Source organism: Bison bison, unplaced genomic scaffold (genome assembly GCF_000754665.1).
Source record: "Bison bison bison isolate TAMUID 2011002044 unplaced genomic scaffold, Bison_UMD1.0 scf7180017864196, whole genome shotgun sequence".
Taxonomy (NCBI): Eukaryota; Metazoa; Chordata; class Mammalia; order Artiodactyla; family Bovidae; genus Bison; species Bison bison.
Genome location: NW_011494768.1, coordinates 589,884 through 608,816, shown reverse-complemented (window position 1 = coordinate 608,816; position 18,933 = coordinate 589,884). Strand labels below are relative to the sequence as shown.

The 18,933-nt window shown below is 42.5% G+C and overlaps 1 protein-coding gene across 1 annotated transcript in view; it reads left to right on the top strand.

The window, feature by feature from the left end:
- Positions 1 to 18,933, top strand: part of MACROD2 (MACRO domain containing 2) — a 2,254,506-nt gene that overhangs the window by 1,674,695 nt on the left and 560,878 nt on the right. The window contains exon 7 of the mRNA XM_010844154.1: positions 12,867 to 12,940. Within this exon, the coding sequence (XP_010842456.1) occupies positions 12,867 to 12,940 (74 nt within the window). The remainder of the gene's footprint in view (positions 1 to 12,866; positions 12,941 to 18,933) is intronic.

Genomic DNA, 18,933 nt, shown 5'->3' with positions numbered 1-18,933 from the left:
CGACTGAACTGAAGTCATGTGTGTGGGATATTTAGCCAGCAGGCTCCAGTACACAACACAGAATCAGTTCATTTCCTTCCCTCCAGTGGCAAGGGCTGATTTCCCTAGACCTCAGGTGGTGTAAAATCATGGCAGGGAGCCTCACAGGGCACTGGAGCAACCAATTATGCCCCAGGTTCTCACTGTTCATACTCCATGTTTTTGAGCACCTATTTTGCTTTGTCATTGAAGGTGGAGGGCTTCCCTGGTGGCTCAGTGGTAAAGAATCTGCCTGCTGATGCAGGAGGCACATGTTTGATCCCTGGGTCGGGATGATCCCTTGGAGAAGGAAATGGCAACCCACTCCAACAGTCTTATCTGGAGAATTCCATGGACAGAGGAACCTGGTGGGCTACAGTGCATAGGGTCACAAATAGACATGACTTAGCGACTGAACGGCACAACTAAAGGTGGAAAAATGAGTAAGACAAGGGTTCTGCCTCTTGGAGCTTCTATTGCAATGGGATAGATGCAAGGTGACCAGTTGCATGGATCTGAGATCATTTCAGATTTTGGGAAGGGCAGCAGAAATACCTGCAAGCTAAAGTGAGGAGTGTGGACTTTGGTCATAAGCGTGGAGAAAGCCACTCGGGGCTCCTAGCATGGACATGAGATCACATGCTTTAAATTTGGAAAGATCACTGCCCCCCAGGTCCATGTACCATACACACCACCAGTTCAGAAAGTAGACACTGAATTTTCATCTCTCAGTTGATCCCAGGATCAGTCTTTTCTACTCAAATGTGATGTCCTCAACAAACTCCTTTGATTACCCTTTTTGGAAAAATCATCTTTTAAAAAATTTCATAAGAATTCTTTTCCAGGTGATTCTGTGAGATCTTTCATCTCCCTTCTCCAGAGACTTATTCGGGGTTAGTAGGAACAGCTTGCATAGAATAGAATTTGTTTCACGAACCATTTCTCAGGTCATTATTATAATTCCTTAGGCAAAAGGTGATTTAAAAAACACTCTTAGAAATAAGACACCAGTGCTCATAAGTTTGAGAAGCTGATGAAGCTTGCATAGATGGTAACCTTGTGTCCCATAAAAATGCAGCTCATTCAGACCTGCTTTGCAGAGCAGGGACAACTTGAAAACTTCATGTTCCACAATTTTTTTTTAAGGGAAAGCAAGTTACTCAAGTCTGAGGTGAATATAGTAGAATTTATGGGGTATTATTCACTATGCACACATAATGTCAAGTGAAATGAAAGAATGGGCGTGAGGAGATTAAGAAGTATAGAAATTTCCTTTCTTTATGACCAATTCTAGAGGTCGTGTTTGGAAAATCAATACTAAGCTGATACCAGTGAGGGGTAAGGCAGGGCCATGGGGAAAGGCATGATGTCACAGAAGTTCTGTTGTGAGCCAGTGAGCTTCAGATGTTCAGATTTTATTAATAACTGTGTCAAAAATTACAGTACCTACATGTTGAGGAATAACCAGCTTGTATATGGTCCCCAGGGTCTCCTTGGGCCCAAGTTATGCTCTTCAGTGAAGATAGTAAGTGCTAGACTGGGGGCTGCCACCTGAGAAAGAGGGCAGGGCATCAGAGGCCCAGGGCTCTCAGGTATGGTCCTCACAGGAGGCTCTGTACTTGGGCAACAAACTTTCTGACCACAGGGGCCTTCAGGCTGACTTCCTTCCTTTGGAATTTGAAACAGGCTTGCATCTGGACTGGAGTCTCTGAAGGAGAAGCGCTGTGGTGATCATCCTTCTGCAGAGATGTGAGGCTGAACTGAATGCCAGGCACTGGGCTAGAGTGTGGATGGAGGGAGGGAAGTTGGTAGATCCAGGTCAGGGGGCAGAGGGGGAAGGCTGGTTCTGGCCCTGCCTCTGCTTGAGTTCCCCTATAGTCATTTTTTTTTTTTTTCACTTCTGTAAAATGATAAAGATTGTATACATCTTGAAGGGAGTTTCGAGGGTTTGGAGCTGTATTAGCTGGAAGCCAGAGGTGGCAGGGCTTCTAAGAACAGGCTTCCACCCCATGCCCATCCATAGCCACGTGCGGTATCATTGCTTCCTCTTCAGATAGGTGCTGGTCCACATCACATTTATCATATTAGTGAGTGATTCTAAGTTCATTAAAGCTTGTACAACACAGACTGTACTTTGCATACCTCTTGATTGTATTCAGGATGTATCCAAATTAAACATCTTTGACCAGCTCCTCCCTCAATACACTGTCACTGTCCATTTAGAAGCCAACTCATCTTCTTTCTTCTCCCTTCTTTTCCTTGGGCTGTTGTGAAGATTACTTAGTATTGGCATGCATTTTACTTAGTGACTTGTACATAATAATTACTTGCTAAATGTTAACAACAGCAACAACAGCAGCAATTTTGCTATTTCAAGATTTCTATGTAGTGGGGCAGCCTCACATGCCAATGTGAACCTGGCTTATGACTTCTGAAAGTGAAGTGAAAGTTGCTCAGTCATGTCCAACTCTTTGCGACCCCATGGATGATACAGGCCATGGAATATCTCCAGGCCAGAATACTAGAGTGGGTAGACATTGCCTTCTCCAGGGGATCTTCCCAACCCAGGGATCAAATCCAGGTCTCCCACATTGCAAGTGGATTCTTTACCAGCTGAGCCACAGGGGAAGCCCTCTGCACCTCCCAACAGTAAAATATGATTGTGATTTCATGCTGATGACCAGCAGGCTCCCCAGCTCTTTTCCCTTTGTCATTAACTTATAAAACATTCTCTATTGTGCATGTTCCCAAGATGACAACTAGAAAAGTTTAGAGAAAGAGCGCTCTCCAGATAAGACATAATACCTCACTTCCTCAAATTCGTGAACAGATGCTGGTGGCTGTCATAGTTTCCTTTCCCCCAAAAGCAGGGGTTAGGGTTGAGTTTGGAAGAGAGTTTCATGAATGGTAGTAGGGGAGAAAGACAAGGAGAGGGGGTCAGCTGAGCATCTGAGATCAAAGAGGATCTTGCTGAGCATCTCTGCTGTGGACCATGAGAGCATCCACCCACTGGGCAGCATTCAGCGTGCCCCTCAGCCTTCTCCACCAGGGGGCGGGTGATCTGATGCGGGTCCACCCACTGGGCAGCATTCAGCGTGCCCCTCAGCCTTCTCCACCAGGGGACGGGTGATCTGATGCGGGTACCCACTACCTCATTAATCATGACTGAAGGATGCTCCTGGTGCCTTTGATTCCCTGACACTTCAGACTTGCCCCATAGTGGGCAGTGAGAACCCACAGTTGAAAGGCAGCAGGTGCCAGTGGGTGTAAGTTGAGCCAGGATGTGAGGATTACGCATGCCATGGGGATGTATGTAGGGCATGGTCTGAGTCTTCCACAGTGATGCAACTGATTGATATGCCATATTGTATGTGTATATGTATGCAAATGGGCTTCCCCTGGTGGCTCTGCAGTGAAGAATCTGCCTGCAAGGCAGGCGATGTAGGAGATGCAGGTTCGATCCCTGGGTCAGGAAGATGCCCTGGAGCAGGGCATGGCGAGCTGTTCCAGTATTCTTGCCTGGAGAATCCCATGGCCTGAGGAGCCTGGTGGGCTACAGTCCTTAGGTTTGCAAAGAGTCGGATACGACTGAAGCAAATGAGCATGCATACGTATATGCAAATAACAAGCCTGCCGTATTATGTGTATACAGATGTATGACACAGCCTGCCTTGTCCTTTCAAGCAGCAGCTAAGACTCCACCCTGTTGAGGACAGGCTGCAGATGCCTCCCTCTTGCCTTCCAGGTGCCCTTTTGCTCTGCTGAGAGAAGCCAGTGACGCCCTCGTTAGCATGCTGCTGCCATGCTCACTGCAGTGACGGGGCCAGGGTCAGCCTTATTACTTCACCTGTTTTATCGCTTGTGAAACTCAGCCGTTAGCCAGAATTGTCTGAGTGGCTGCTCTGGCAGTTGCTTAACGGTGAGGTTCCTTAAGCTCATTTCTCTCAAGTAATTTGATTCCATCACGCTATCAGAATTGCTTTTTTTGGTTTGGAAGGAGGCCTGGGGGAGGGGGTTGATGGAAAGCTGTTTTGAGGTTAACAACAATCCTTGTCCTGTAAGTTTCCCCGTGTCCACCACACTCCCCATCTGCACGCTTCTACCTCTCTCGCCCACGCAGGTCAGGGGTGGATGTGTGTTCAGGAGGTTGGTGAAGTATGTTCTGAGCAAAACACAACCCAGCTCGCGTTGCATCTTCTTTTACCTGAGCTTGTAAAGTGTGTTGTTTCACTGTCTACTTAGTCCCCACACCAGAATTCGTGTGCTAAGACAGAAAAAGATTGTGGCTATCCTCTTAAAAAATCAAGCAAAGTATAATTTTACATTAAGTCAATGTTGAAAATCCCAGTTCAACTGATGTTAACATTTCAATAAGCCCAGTAATTCATGATTCCCCTCATTTAGGACAGATTTTCATCAATGCAGAAAATCCCATGTTTAATAACTGATATTTTTATTTTACTTGAGTTTGTGTGTAAATAGAAACATTAAAAGCAGCAGCATGCTTTCCTCATTAAAGACTTGATGGGGAGGGAGGATTTAAAAGTAGATGTGAATTTAATGGGCAGAGTTTGAGTTTGATTTTTTTTTTTTTAACTATTGCTTCTTTTTTTTTTTTTTGGATATTTATGGCCATTTGGCCCCAACTGGGTGCTTATAGTCACCCTAAGGGCTGGTAAGTGTGGCAACCACTTTGTAAATAATATGCAATGGACATGGAGATTTATGATCCCATAAAGTTGTTAGTATTTTATCACAGCCTTAGGCCAAGTGCCTGGCTGGGTAGAGTTGATAATATGGATTAAATACCCTTTGAGGTGAAGGCCACTCCAGAAGAAATTGTGTAGCTAAAAAAAAAATGATTCAGTACACAAACAGTAGTTTTTACATTTATGAGGTTTTCCTGGGCATTGATCACTAGATGGTTTTCTTCTTACAACTGCTAGAGAGGCACCGGCAGTTAAAGCGCAGGTGATCGCTGGAAACTGGGCTGGAAGATGAGGGGAAATGCAAGCCCTGGGTGGACTATAAACGGTAGATGGGTTGAATATTTTAAAGCATGGATTAACTGTACTGGGTATTCTGTTCAATTTGATTTTTAACTCTTTTGCATGCTAAGAGCTTCTCAGAAATAATTGATTTAGGGCATTACCATCTGCCTCTGTCTGATGTAGTAATCTATAGCTCCAAGCATACCTCACTGTGAGTTTAAAACAGAAGTTGATCCATTGCTTCTTCCTCAAAAACGGGCAGAGTATGTTATATTTATATTTATTTTGGTAGACTGTGCTGGATTTTCAATAGAAAATATTTGTTTTATAACAACAGGACAACTTTAATTTCTCCATAGGAACCTATAGACAAAGTAAAGATATTTGTGTGCTCAACTGTTTCCAGCTCTTTGCCACCTCATGAACTGATATTGGGAAATTATCAACAACAGCGATTTTTTTTTTAAAGAAAGCTAGAGAGGAAAATTGTCAATGACAAGGTCAAAGCCAGATTCACTCCAATTATGTTGGAAACAATTAGGGTTTTCCACAATTCCAATAAACAGTGTCTTGGGTAGAGACTTCAATGACTCTTCGCTGCTGTTATCTTTTCTGCAGCTTGATGCAAAGAGAAAATATAAGGTAATAACTGAGTGAGAGAAAATGGCTAAAGTAGTATTTGATACTCCAAGGAAGAAAAGCATTGCAAACTCAACTTGCTGTTTTGGTTTCCCCACTCTGTTGTTTCTCCCTTTTGTCTCCACTTTTCCCTCTTCTGTTCTGATGTTCTGTTGACAGAATTTGTCCCCTCATGGTTTAAGTACTCACTGCTTTGTAGAGAGAAAACAAGAGAGTCAGAAAGTGTGTCTGAGCTTGTAGCTATAAAAGGTATTGATTAGCCTAAAGCTGTCCTTAATGGCTTTAAATGTGGTCAAGAAAATATAATGAAGTACATCCTGGCATGTTAACTAACTAGAAAGATAACTACATTGTTTTAAACTTTAATGCATTTCTGTTGGGACTGCACATCAGTACAACCGCTTTGGAAACCTGGTAGGAGCTGCCAGTCCTACCATCTGGGGAATGAACCTCTGGACCCATAGCCCCAACTCCTGGGTACATTCTCAGCAGAAACAAGTGCTTTAGTTTTCAGCGTGGCATGCAAGAGAATGTTTATGGCAGCTTTGTTCACAATAGCCCCAAACTGGAAACAATGCAATTATCCATCAATACTGGAATGGATAAGTCGTGGAACATTCATGCAGTGGGATGCAGCCCTCCAGTGAGAAAGAATGAGCTTCTGCTGCACGTGTGAATATAGCGTGGCTATATGGATACATGGATAAATCAGGCAGGCATGATATTGAACAAAATACAGACAGTGCATGTTGTCCATGTATATGAATTGTAAAAGCAACTAAGCTAATCTGTGATTAGCTGTTCATTCAGGGCATAGGTATTGACCTGAAGCAAGACAGTTTTCTGCAGTGTTGGAAATGTTTTATATCTTGAGCTGGTGAACAGTGTATATGTGTGTGTGTACATATATATATACACACACATGCACATATGTGTATGTGTGCAAAACTTTGCAAGCAATTTAAATACAAAAATAAAGTTAAAAAATATTGTGTGAGTTGGCTTCACCATTGACAGCAAAAGTTAATTTTAATAACCCTAATGAATGAGGAACTAAGTAGCTTTGGAATGACAGAAGCATGTTCTGTGCACACCTGGACACACACACCACTCCCTGCATGCTTGGCCCTGAATTGCTAATGGTTTGCTCAGCCTCATTGACCCTCATACTTGGAAGAGACTTTGTATGTCATCTAATTCAATGATTCATCTGAAGCTTGTCTGCAGCCTTGCCTCTGGGTGGCCATTTGCTTTTGTGAACAAAAGCCCCCTGGTGACCAGAATACCATTGAAACCTCCTGAGGCAGGCCTTACTGTCCTCAGGAGCCTGGGCACAAATCCGCCCTTGTCTCTTCTTTGGTCTTGCTTGTAACCCTTGGGGTCTTGCAGTTAAGTGGACAAAGGATTATGTGGTTGCTATTTACCCAGAATATAGGATAATATTTATTTTGTTTACTTACGCTGCTGACAGCAAGTATGTTTTCAGGGATATTTGTCTGGATATTTTCCTCCCCTTTTAATTACAGCATAGCTTCCCACCAGGAGCTATATTTTCTCAAATGCAGTTTCTCAATAGTTTTCCCTCAGGGATGAAATAGGATAATGTGGATACATCATTTCTGCTTGGACATCTCATACCATACTCTTGAGCTAAGCGCTCTTGTTCCCCCAGTAATTAACCATTCCTGCTGTCGGTGCAAAAGTTCCTGAGTCCACATGTACTTATTGATCATTTTCTATGTGCCAGCAATGTTTTGGGGATACATGATAAGTAAAAACAGGTGTGGTAGCTTATCTCCTTAGGACGTTCACTCTATGAAGATTGTTAATCAAATATTTCCATAAATAAACATAAAATTGCAACTCCAGTGAGTGCTGCAAGGAAAAGGCACGTGGTCTTATGAAAGCATGAGGTGGGTAGTCGTCCATATCAGAGGAGCCTTCCCTGGTGGAGTGTTGGCTGAGCAGAGGGCAAATGTTAAAATGAGCTAGGAAAAGACAAGAATGCCATTTCTGGAAGAGGAAACAGCATGAACAAGGCCTCATGGCAGGAAGGTGAAAAGGAACATGCCACATTCAAAGACTAGAAAGAAGGTCAGTGTGGCTGGAATGAGAAAGCAGAGAGTAAAACAACATGAGACAGAGTCAGACCACTCAGGAGAGAAGTGTCAGCACGAATCTGGGGAGTGGTCTGAGGACAGAGCAGCCTTCAAAGGCTTGCAAAGGCTGTTCTTTGGAAAGTTGCTGAACATTCTAAAAAGAAGAGCTTTTGGGGAGATAGCTTTGGAATGGAAATATTACATCAGGGTCCAGAGTGTGATCTGGGGAGGAGGTACGGTGGGGGTTGTCATCAGAAATGACCAGGTCAGGGAACTGGCAAACCAGGTGTTGAGTGAGTCATCATCTTGGATGTTAAAAGTGCCCAAGGTTATTACAAACCTGGAGGTGGAGATAAAAACTACAACTCAGTGCCAGAGGTTTGATGAATGTGGGAAAGTGACCAGGAGGTCACACATAGTTGAGAAGTGACCACAGTTGCCATGGTTCTAGGAGAACTTGTATAATTTCTCTGTGGGGAATTACATCTTCTAAAGGTTAATGCTGATGGCCATTGCAGCTGAGCGTGATTACAGAATTTATTAGCTTTATATAGCCCTATAATTTTACTATTTAAATACCTCTTGAACACATCAAAAAGTTGGAGGTTTTCATGGGAAGATTCATGGGAAGAGAATAGAGGTAAGACAAATCTAGAATGGCCCCTGGGGTGTATACTCAAGCTAAGGTGCTAAGGTTTATTCTGGAAGAGCCGGAGAGTCAGCCAAGGCTGCCATTGTTTTGAGTAAGGTGGTGGTAACTGTACTTTAGGAGAATCACCTGAAGGCGGTGTGCTGGATAGGCGAGAGAAGGGGAGATGACCAAGAGCACAGGTACAAGTCAACTGCAGTTGTTGGGGCGAGAGCGGATCAGACCTTCTGAGATCGATGGATGAGGAAGAACGGGGTGGCGTCAGATCTGCCAGAGGGACACTGTGGGACCAGGTTACCGGGGGGAAGCCGCTGACTCTGCAGCTGCTAAAAGAGAGGCGGAGCCTTGGGCAGAACCAGAAACTCAGGAAGGGGTTCCTCTTGTGGACGAATGCACGTTGCACTTTTGGTTACACATCATACATCCGGCTCTACAGCCCATCAGGGGAGGCACTTGGGTAATTACAAATGTAGGTTTCCAACTCAGGGGAGAGACGGACTGGAAAGCTCACTGTGGTTAACCCCTAACTACATACGCCCGTTCTGGCCACCTTGTTTTTCTTTGCAGCCCACTAAGACTCCTTCTGCCCCCTCACATCACTTTCTCTCACCTTTTCCATCAATTCCTTGCTGCTCACACCTTATTCCCAAGGACAGTATCCCCTCGGCTCCTGACATACAGCACCCTCTCCCAAGTATTCTGTTGTTTTCTAGAAAGTAGCCCCTTCCTTCCTCAGCTCTCATCCATGTCCCTACATTCCTGAATGCCCTTGTTTGCTGGACTGTGATGGCCTCTTGTTATTTCCTCCCTCCCAGCTTTGGGATTTAAAGACAAGGACTGGTCAGGGTCTATCTATACAGACATATCCATAAGTACATACATATATGTACATATATACCCTTTTCTAATTAAATAATGGGGTTCCCAGGTGGCACTAGTGGTAAAGAACGTAAGAAAAGTGGGTTCAGTCTGTTCGTTTAGTGAATTAGCTAATGAACTGACAGGCTTTTCTCATTTTAAGAGTTTTATATTTTGAAGACTTCATTTAAGCAAAGTGAAACTATGTATAACAAAGCCATGATCCCAAATGTCACAAACAAATCTGCAAGTTTGAGAACGTGTGTACTTGTTTTTATACGGCAGGGTTCTCTCTCTCCTATGACAGTGACCAGGTGGAGCTTGGCACTGCTTTATTTCGGTCCCTTTCCTTTTATACTCTTTCACAAAGCATGTAGAGACTTAATTACAAAAGCAACACTTACTTTTGGAAGTGGGGACAAACAAGTCCTCTTTTATTTCTCTCTCACATTTTCTCTGAAAGTCCACTGAGATTTAAACCATTAGTATTTAAACCATTAGAATTCCTGGAATATATTCTTTCCAGTGGTGGTGGTGGGGGGCGGGGTTCAATCCCTGGTTGGGGAACTATGATCCCATATGCTCTGCAGTGTGGCCAAAAGATAGAAAAAAAGAAAATCCAAGAGTAGAATATACAAATCTGTAGAGACAAAGTAGATGAGTACTTGCCAGGAGCTGAGCGAGAGGTGAGATTGGGGAGAGTAATGAGTTAGAGCTTATTTTTTGGATGGTGAAAATATCCTGGGATTAGTGATGATGACTGCACAAGTTTGTGGACATCAAAACTGCTAAACTATATACTTTAAAACACTTCAAAGATTTTTTTTTAAAAATCCAGGAGGTAAAAGACACTGAAACATAAAAAATTGGTTAAAAACATTTAATACCAAAGAAGATGAAGACTGAGTGAAAGACTACAGACTTTTGTGACTAGGAAGCCAGTGGTGAGCTTGAGTTTTAATAGAAGAGTCACTCCCATCTCTCCTTTATTCCCCATAAATGAGTGACTTATAAGGTTTTCCCCTCACATTTATCTCTATTGGCAGAATGTCTGTGATTCTGTGAGTTCTTGAATGTGTTTGGTTCACATGCACTACAGGATGAGCTAGAAACTCTGACTATGTGTGCTCATGCTCATTGATGTGTTACAAGCACATCATTCTTCCTGCCCTTCTAAAACCAAACCTGTACTATAAAATCAGGTCCTTTCATGTTGCCATTTCCAATGGCTTTAAATGGACCAGGCATGGCCTTCCTTGAATTTGTACAATATCTTTCAGTGGTTTGACTCTGTGACCAGTCTCTCACCCTGTCTTGTGCCAGCTCATTGATGGAGGGCTGCTGACTGTGTTACCCTGGGTCCACCATTTGCTGTCTCTGACCTGAATTTATTTGATTTGTCAGCTGAGGGTAACAGGCTTTAATATGACATCTTGAAAAGAAGAGAAGTGAAAGGCAAAGATATACCCATTTGAATGCAGAGTTCCAAACAATAGCAGGGAGAGATAAGAAAGCCTTCCTCAGTGATCAGTGCAAAGAAATAGAGGAAAACAATAGAATGGGAAAGACTAGAGATCTCTTCAAGAAAATTAGAGATACCAAGGGAACATTTCATGCAAAGATGGGCTCAATAAAGGACAGAAATGGTATGCACCTAACAGAAGCAGAAGATATTAAGAAGAGGTGGCAAGAATACACAGAAGAACTGTATGAAAAAGATTTTCATGACCCAGATAATCACAATGGTGTGATCAGTCACCTAGAGCCAGATATCCTGGAATGTGAAGTCAAGTGGGCCTAAGGAAGCATCACTACAAAGAAAGCTAGTGGAGGTGATGGAATTCCAGTTGAGCTATTTCAAATCCTAAAAGTTGATGCTGTTATAGCACTGTACTCAATATGCCAGCACATTTGGAAAACTCAGCAGTGGCCACAGGCCTGGAAAAGGTCAGTTTTCATTCCAATCCCAAAGAAAGGCAATGCCAAAGAATGCTCAAACTACCGCACAATTGCACTCATCTCACACGCTAGCAGAGTAATGCTCAAAATTCTCCAAGCCAGGATTCAGCAATATGTGACCTGTGAACTTCCAGATGTTCAATCTGGTTTTAGAAAAGGCAGAGGAACCACAGATCAAATTGCCAACTTCAAAAGCAAGAGAAGTCCAGAAAAACATCTATTTCTGCTTTATTTACTATGCCAAAGCCTTTGACTGTGTGGATCACAATAAACTATAGAAAATTCTGAAAGAGATGATAGTACCAAACCACCTGACCTGGCTCTTGAGAAATCTATATGCAGGTCAAGAAGCAACAGTTAGAACTGGACATAGAACAACACACTGGTTACAAATAGGGAAAGGAGTATGTCAAGGATGTACATTGTCATCCTGCTTATTTAACTTGTATGCAGAGTACATCCTGAGAAATGCTGGGCTGGATGAAGCACAAGCTGGAATCAAAACTTCCAGGAGAAATATCAGTAACTTCAGATATGCAGATGATACCACCCTTATGGCAGAAAGAGAAGAAGAACTAAAGAGCTTCTTGATGAAAGTGAAAGAGGAGAGTGAAAAAGTTGGCTTAAAGCTCAACATTCAGAAAACTAAGATCATGGCATCTGGTCCCATCATTCCATGGCAAATAGATGGGTAAACAATGGAAATAGTGGCCGACTTTATTTTCTGGGGCCCCCAAATCCCTGCAGATGGTGACTGTGGCCATAAAATTAAAAGACACTTGCTCCTTGGAAGGAAAGTTATGACCAACCTAGACAGCATATTAAAAAGCAGAGACATTCGTTTGCCAACAAAGGTCCGTCTAGTCAAGGCTATGGTTTTTCCAGTAGTCATGTATGGATGTGAGAGTTGGGCTTTAAAGAAAGTTGAGTGCCAAAGAATTGATGCTTTTGAACTGTGGCATTGGAGGAGACTCTTGAGAGTCCCTTGGACTGCAAGGAGATCCAACCAGTCCATCCTAAAAGGAGGTCAGTCCTGGGTGTACACTGGAAGGACTGATGTTGAAGCTGAAACTCCAATACTTTGGCCACCTGATACGAAGAGCTGACTCATTTGAAAAGACCCTAATGCTGGGAAAGATTGAGGGCAGGAGGAGAAGAGGATGACAGAGGTTGAGTTGGTTGGATGGCATCACTGACTCAATGGACGTGAGTTTGGGTAAGCTCTGGAAGTTCCTGATGGACAGGGAGACCTGGCGTGCTGTGGTCCATGGGGTCACATAGAGTCAGACACGACTGAGTAACCGAACTGAACTGTATGAGAAAATTATGTGAAAATGTTGTGAAAGCTGTTAAGCAATTGTAAATCTTTTTAATAGATAACCATACAACTGAAGAAACAATTAGTTCTCTATTGCCCTTCTTGCTCTAGATGGGTGTAGGACCAGTGCCCTTGTATATAGCATTGCAGACTTCATCTCCTGTGATGTGAAGTGTAGAGTGTGTAGACCACTTACTAAGGTCTGCCTTGCTCAGTACTAAATGGTTGGATTGAATGTTGACTAAATGAGGGAAAAACCCAGTATCCATCCATGACTGACTCTCTGTCACCTTTGCCTTTTTTAAAAAATGTGTCTTCTTCTGCTTTTCACTTAGGTTTTCCAAACGAGCCTGCTGCAGTCATCGCCCTTAGCACCATTAAGGAATGGCTGGCCAAGAATCAGCACGAGGTAGGGGAACACAGTCAGTGAACATACAAGATGCTATGATTTGATCCTCAGTTTTTAAAAGGCAGATACATTTATTCCATAAGTATCCAGTAGACCTAGTCATTGAGCCAAAGACAGGTGATTGATTATCTTTCTGTAATTATTGACTGAAGGCATGAGGTTGATTGGTTTTGGTGGTGAAGATGGGCAAAATGGTCAGATTTATTTAGCCATGATCTCACTTTTGCTTCTTCAGAAAAAAATGGGTTTTTGCATAAAAGAACTGGGTGGGTTTCATTAAGATGAAGAATTCAGGGATCATCTGGTTCTGTTTTCCTGAAGGAGTTACCTTTGTTAATAGGGGATTTCTGATGTTTGTTAATCTTTTTTCCGTAATCTAAGATCACTTTATATATAACCAATCTTTAAAGCAACCTCAGAGTGTGATATTGGAGTGGGTTTGACTGTGCTAAATCATCATGATGGGGATTTTTTTAAATGAAACTGAATATTTCCATCATTGTACATCATGCCTATTATTCTACTTATTTAATAAGATCTTCGGGATATATGCAGTGATGTGTAAAAGAATTATTCAAGTAAACCAAGGAACACAATAAGTAAATATGCTATGGAGGCTTGGATTTTAGAAGTTCAATGATTAACATATAACAGCAAATAAGTATCAGACAACACACAATATTGTACATTTTTCTTATGATTTTGGTTTTGTCCTCATTTGCTCACATGAGTACTGTAAAGTATTTTGTTACATTTGTGATGGCCCATGAATTTAGTTTTCTCCTTTGGCAGGATATAGATTATTTGGAAATGTCTGGGTATGGAAAGAGACTATGGGAGTTTCCTAATGAGAGCTCTTGGTGCTTTTGTGTATTTAAAGAAACAGCAGTGTCATTTTTGGTAATTACTGTGATTTCAGCATTTTTAAAACAAGTATGAACATTGTTGACCTCAAGTAGAAGACCACGTGGTCAGACATACCCATTTTGGTGCTTGCTTTTTCTTTTCCCTTTACTTTTAAAAGATGTACGTAGGACAACTTCAATTTCGAGGATAACTTTAATAACCTCAAAGATGCAGAGTAAAAATTAAACCAAAATAGCCAGTTTCCAAAACATTTATTTGACATGTATTATTTTCACAACAATCTTGCAGAACATATAGGGTCGGTATTGCTATCCTTTTCTTCATCTGGAATCAAATGGTTAAATGACAAACTCAAAACTTCAGCATCTCAGAGCCAAGAGTCTGACCTGCCTCTCCTGATGCTAAAAGCCATTCCTCCTTGGAATGCTGCTGAGGCTAGGAGAGATGTTCAGTTCTTTTGAAAGCTGGTAATTATCAATATATCTCTTGGTCATAGTGAAGACTCTTGGACCATCTGCTTGGCAAAAATATAGTGTTTCATGAAAACTGGTAAATGAGCTTGTATATTGTTATGAATCCATCATTTCCAGTTAAGTAATAATCCAAGGACATTTCCCACACTGGAAATCCCCATGAGCCATCTTGGCACATGATGTGAATACACATAACTACACAAAACATAGGTAATGAGGAGGAACAAGCATGTTGGTCACGTCTATACCTCACTGACTTGTTTTTCTGATGGAGTCTCCCTACTTATACTATTCAGAGAGTTATTTTTTTTCAGATACTTGTTAGTTTAGCTTTCCCACCTAATGTGTTGTGTTTTTTTTTGTTTGTTTGTTTTTTTTTTGCTCTGATCTCCTTACTAGCCTACAGTCTTTGAGTTCACTCTTTTGCTGTCTTATTCTTTCCATGCTCATGTCTTGGGTTCATTGTAGGGAATCTACATAATTTGGATTAAGAAACATAACTTAGTTATTGTCATTACAACTTTAAACATAGCCTATGCGAATGCTTTTTCAAGAGGCTCCCTACTTATATATGCATCAGCTAATTTAATTTCAACAAGTCAGGTTTTACCTAATAAATGAAATTATAAGTCATGGGACATAGATAAAAGCTATACAAATGGATTATCTAGCAATATTTTGATGTATTTTTTGCTCTGTTGACAAACTAGGTTAAGGACTTTTTCAGTTGTCTCTTCATGGCAGTATTCTTTTGGCATCCTGATTGTTTAAGCTTTTTATTCATTAATTCACTCTTTTGATAATTATATATTGACTCTCACTAAAAACCAGACACTTTTCTAATACTAGGGACATAATGCTGAAAAACAATATTTTCTTATGATGTTCATAGTCTAGGAAAAGAGAAATCTAAATTAAACAAATAAATAAAATATCTCAAAGAGTACAAAGTAAAACCAAGTAATTGCATAGTGGATTCTTGGGGGATGTGGTTTTACAGAATGTAGAGATTGTTCTGAGGACATCACTTTGGGATGAAGATTTGGATGATGGGAAAGAATAAGCCAAGCCACGCAAGAGGTCTTCAGGAAGGACATTCCACACAAAGGGAAGGCAAGAGGCAGACCCTGAGGGGAGAAAGTTTACTGTTTGCAAGAACAATAAAAGAGATAGTGTGGTGGAACAGAGAGAGAAAAGAATAGCAGGAGACAAGTTTGGACAGACAGTCAGGGGCCAGATGGGAGTGTTTTGGTTTCATGGAGAGACTTTGATGCTAAGGCTTTTATGCTAAGGCTTTTAATGGGAAATTGTTGAGGGTTTGGGACAAGGAGTAGCATGAGCAGATTCACCTTGAGAATGACCAAAGTCTGGTTGCTACTTGGAGGATGGACTTGAAAAATGTCCGAGTGCAAAAGGGAAGACTGATTAAGGGGGCACTGCAGTAAATCCAGGCAAGAGACAAATGTTGCTGAGAACACAATGATGGTGGAAAAGGGGGCAAGGGCGTCAAGTTTAACATACATTTTTTTTTTTCAGAACAGTTGATTTGATTCTGTCCTGTTACACAAATCACACATTCCCACATTGAGAGGCCTGACTGGTACACCTGGGCCCAGTGGTGGGACTGGGGAAAGCATGTTCCGTTCATCCACCATCAGCTTGCTTCCCTTGCCCACAGTTTAAGCTCTGAGAGTGCTGTTGTCACGACATATTTAAGGGGACTCGGGGACCTGGAGCCCAGCTGAACAAATATTAATAGTGCAGTTGGCTCTGACTGCAGTGGCTCAAACGGAAGAGATGGAGCAGTACTTTCTTAAAAACAGGAAGGCGAATCCTCAAGAGGATATAATTAGGGCACATCGGTGACCCACCAGAACTAAGAAATATAATGACTTCTGACTGAGAAATTGAGAAAACAAAAGAGAGTATTCACTACTGAGCGTTGAATTATTGCTCTGGGAAGACCAGAGAGATGGATTATCTTAAACAAAGATCAGAAACACAAGGAAATGGAAATCAGGATGCAGAGATAAGGTGCAAGGCAGGGAGACCCAGAGATCAGACGTGACGTGGGCAATGAGGGGTGGAGATTACCCACTGGCATTTTCAGCTTAATCAAGAATTAAGAACTCATGAGTTCAGAAAATCAAGAGAAAAGCATGTCAGAGTTGGCTATAAAAAGTTGACAGCATATGGCATGGTAACCTTTCCAGAAGCACCCATTCTTCTCAAGTAGAAACTTTCTTAAAGAGACAAGTGAGCCAAGCAAGGGGCCCTTATGGAAACAAGCGGTGGAAATGCGGCCCAGACGTCTGCCTTGGGGAGACTGCCCCGTGTTATCATCCGAAGCTTCATGCATTCCTCATTTCTCACGCCATCTAAAAATACTGTTCCTCGTGAAATAGTGATTTCCTCACTGCACAGCTCGGAAGTTCCCCTTTCCTATCTGGAAGTTAGGCTAAGTGGTGTTTCTACAGGGCCTGTTCTGTTGGTTCACCCTGGGGACTCATCTCCCCTCTGGGTACCAGTCTCCAGAGCAATGTCTGTATTTGTCAGTTTTTCCATAGGTAGCAGAAGAAGAATAAGATGTCTTTAACTTGTAAAAGCTACAAATGGCTTGATGTTGTGAGCTGTTTGCCCATTATGGAGGTCATGTTCAGTGATTTCAAATACCCCAGGGGAGTAACCATCCTACAGCTCAGAGGGCTTGTGGTTAAGGCTTCCAAGAAACCATCTTAGGCAGTAAGGCACCTAAGATGAAGATTTTGAGCCAGAAGATCAGTGGATGTCCAGGACACTTGCAATCTAGAAACCCTCAGATACTAACCAGGCCTCAGTTACACTGTGACACAGACCTGTATCCCCCGCCCACCTGTCTGCCAGTGATAAAGCAGCAGATAGCTGAGCAGAAGCATAGCATTCTGGGAGCTCTCATTAAAGCTCCAGCCTTGGGCAGCCGTTGTTCAGAGGGGAGGTCGTGGTTCACCTGAGACCAGGCCCCGAATGCATCTCTGCAGTTGAGGTGAGGATGGCAGTTTTCCAGAAATCTTCCCCATTCATTCACTTCATGGGAATTCCCTCATCTCCCCTCTCCACACGCCAGCGCCCTGTTCTGTGGTGGGCACAATTCAATGGTGCCAGCTTTGGTTTGCCTTTGCAGGCCTTCCATGGGCACTTGGCTTGACTTGGGCATCATTGACATGGAGGAGCCCCAGCTCGGCATTTTCAAAATCAGTTGGTTTTCTTCTGTGTAGGAGGAAGGTAGAAGTTTTTGCTCATTGCCTGCAAAGTTTGGACCTTTGCCTAATATATAATACTTTTTAACTGCGCTTTTACCACCAACAAATTCCTGTTGAGAATGTTAAGTAGCATCTGCTTATCATTTAAATTGTTTGCTCTGTGCCTTCCAAGGGAAACGGACCTGGGTATTGCTGTTTGTCACTTTGGGTAGTTTGCCTGCAGTTGAGGCAGGCCATTCTGAGATGCTGGGTGACACCTAGCCAGGTACCCAGCTCAGCACTTGTTACGAGCTAAGGTCCCAGACCTTACCCAGTGTGGTCTAGGCCTCAAGGCAACCGCTGGCAGTCAGAGAACAGAACTAGTTTTGGTTTCATCCTTGGTGTTCTTTAGAAGTTAAGATATTGGCCTCTGGTTTCAGCATCCTCCTCTCTGCCGTCCAGCATGCAGACACACAATCCTCAAAGTATGGAAAAAGGTGAACACATTCCTCTCCCCCAGAGCACAGAAATGGGAATCCTCTGAAGCCACGTGCTTCAGCTTCCTGAAAGTTTCATCTGCCGTTCTGCTGTTAACTTGACAAGATCAGGGACACGGCCACTCCTTTCCTCCTCACAGATCACAGAGGAAGTGTCACACTTTAGCTTCTGACGCCAAGACTATTTTTCCCCTTCTTGGCAGAGGTCTTTGAACATATGCGGTGTTAAAAATTGTTTGTCACTTTTACTTCAGAATCACATTATGGATCACCAAGAAAAAAAAAAAAAAAAAACCACTGCAGGGCCTGCCTTATGTCACTGACATGGAACACCTTAGGATCTATGTGTGTGGTTCTTAATAGGAGGGCTTAAATGAAACATGAAATGATGTTTACATTTCTGATGGGAAAATTATATCCTTCACACCAAGTTTCAATTCCTGCGGACAGTTGTTTACAGAAATGCAAAGCAATGCACTGTCTTTCAGTTCTGCAGGAGACAGAGATGTGGTTGACATGCAGAGATCTGGAAGAAGCCAGAGGTGTTGCCTGGGGTTCTCCCTGGGGGATGTCGTTTTATGTCTAGAAGTATCGTTTGAACATCTATGCAGGCCTTAGTTTCTGGAACAATTTAAGCTTAAGATGTGTGTATTTAAAAAAATAAATTCCATCTTAAAATCGTCACATTTTGTTGCAGGAATGTGATTATGGTAATAACACCCATCATCATAATAGGCTGCTATTAAAATGTATCCTTTGAGTAGTCCAGGCCCAGTCTTCAGGTGGAAGCCGTGATGCTTATCATCTCTGACATAATGCAAGAAAAGTATTCCCAGACTTTGCACATGTACATGCTCCTTTTGTGCTTCAGGAACCCTCAGGACTTGGAAACAATTTTTCTCTCTCCCTCCATCTTCCTTCCTTCCTCCTTCCCTCCC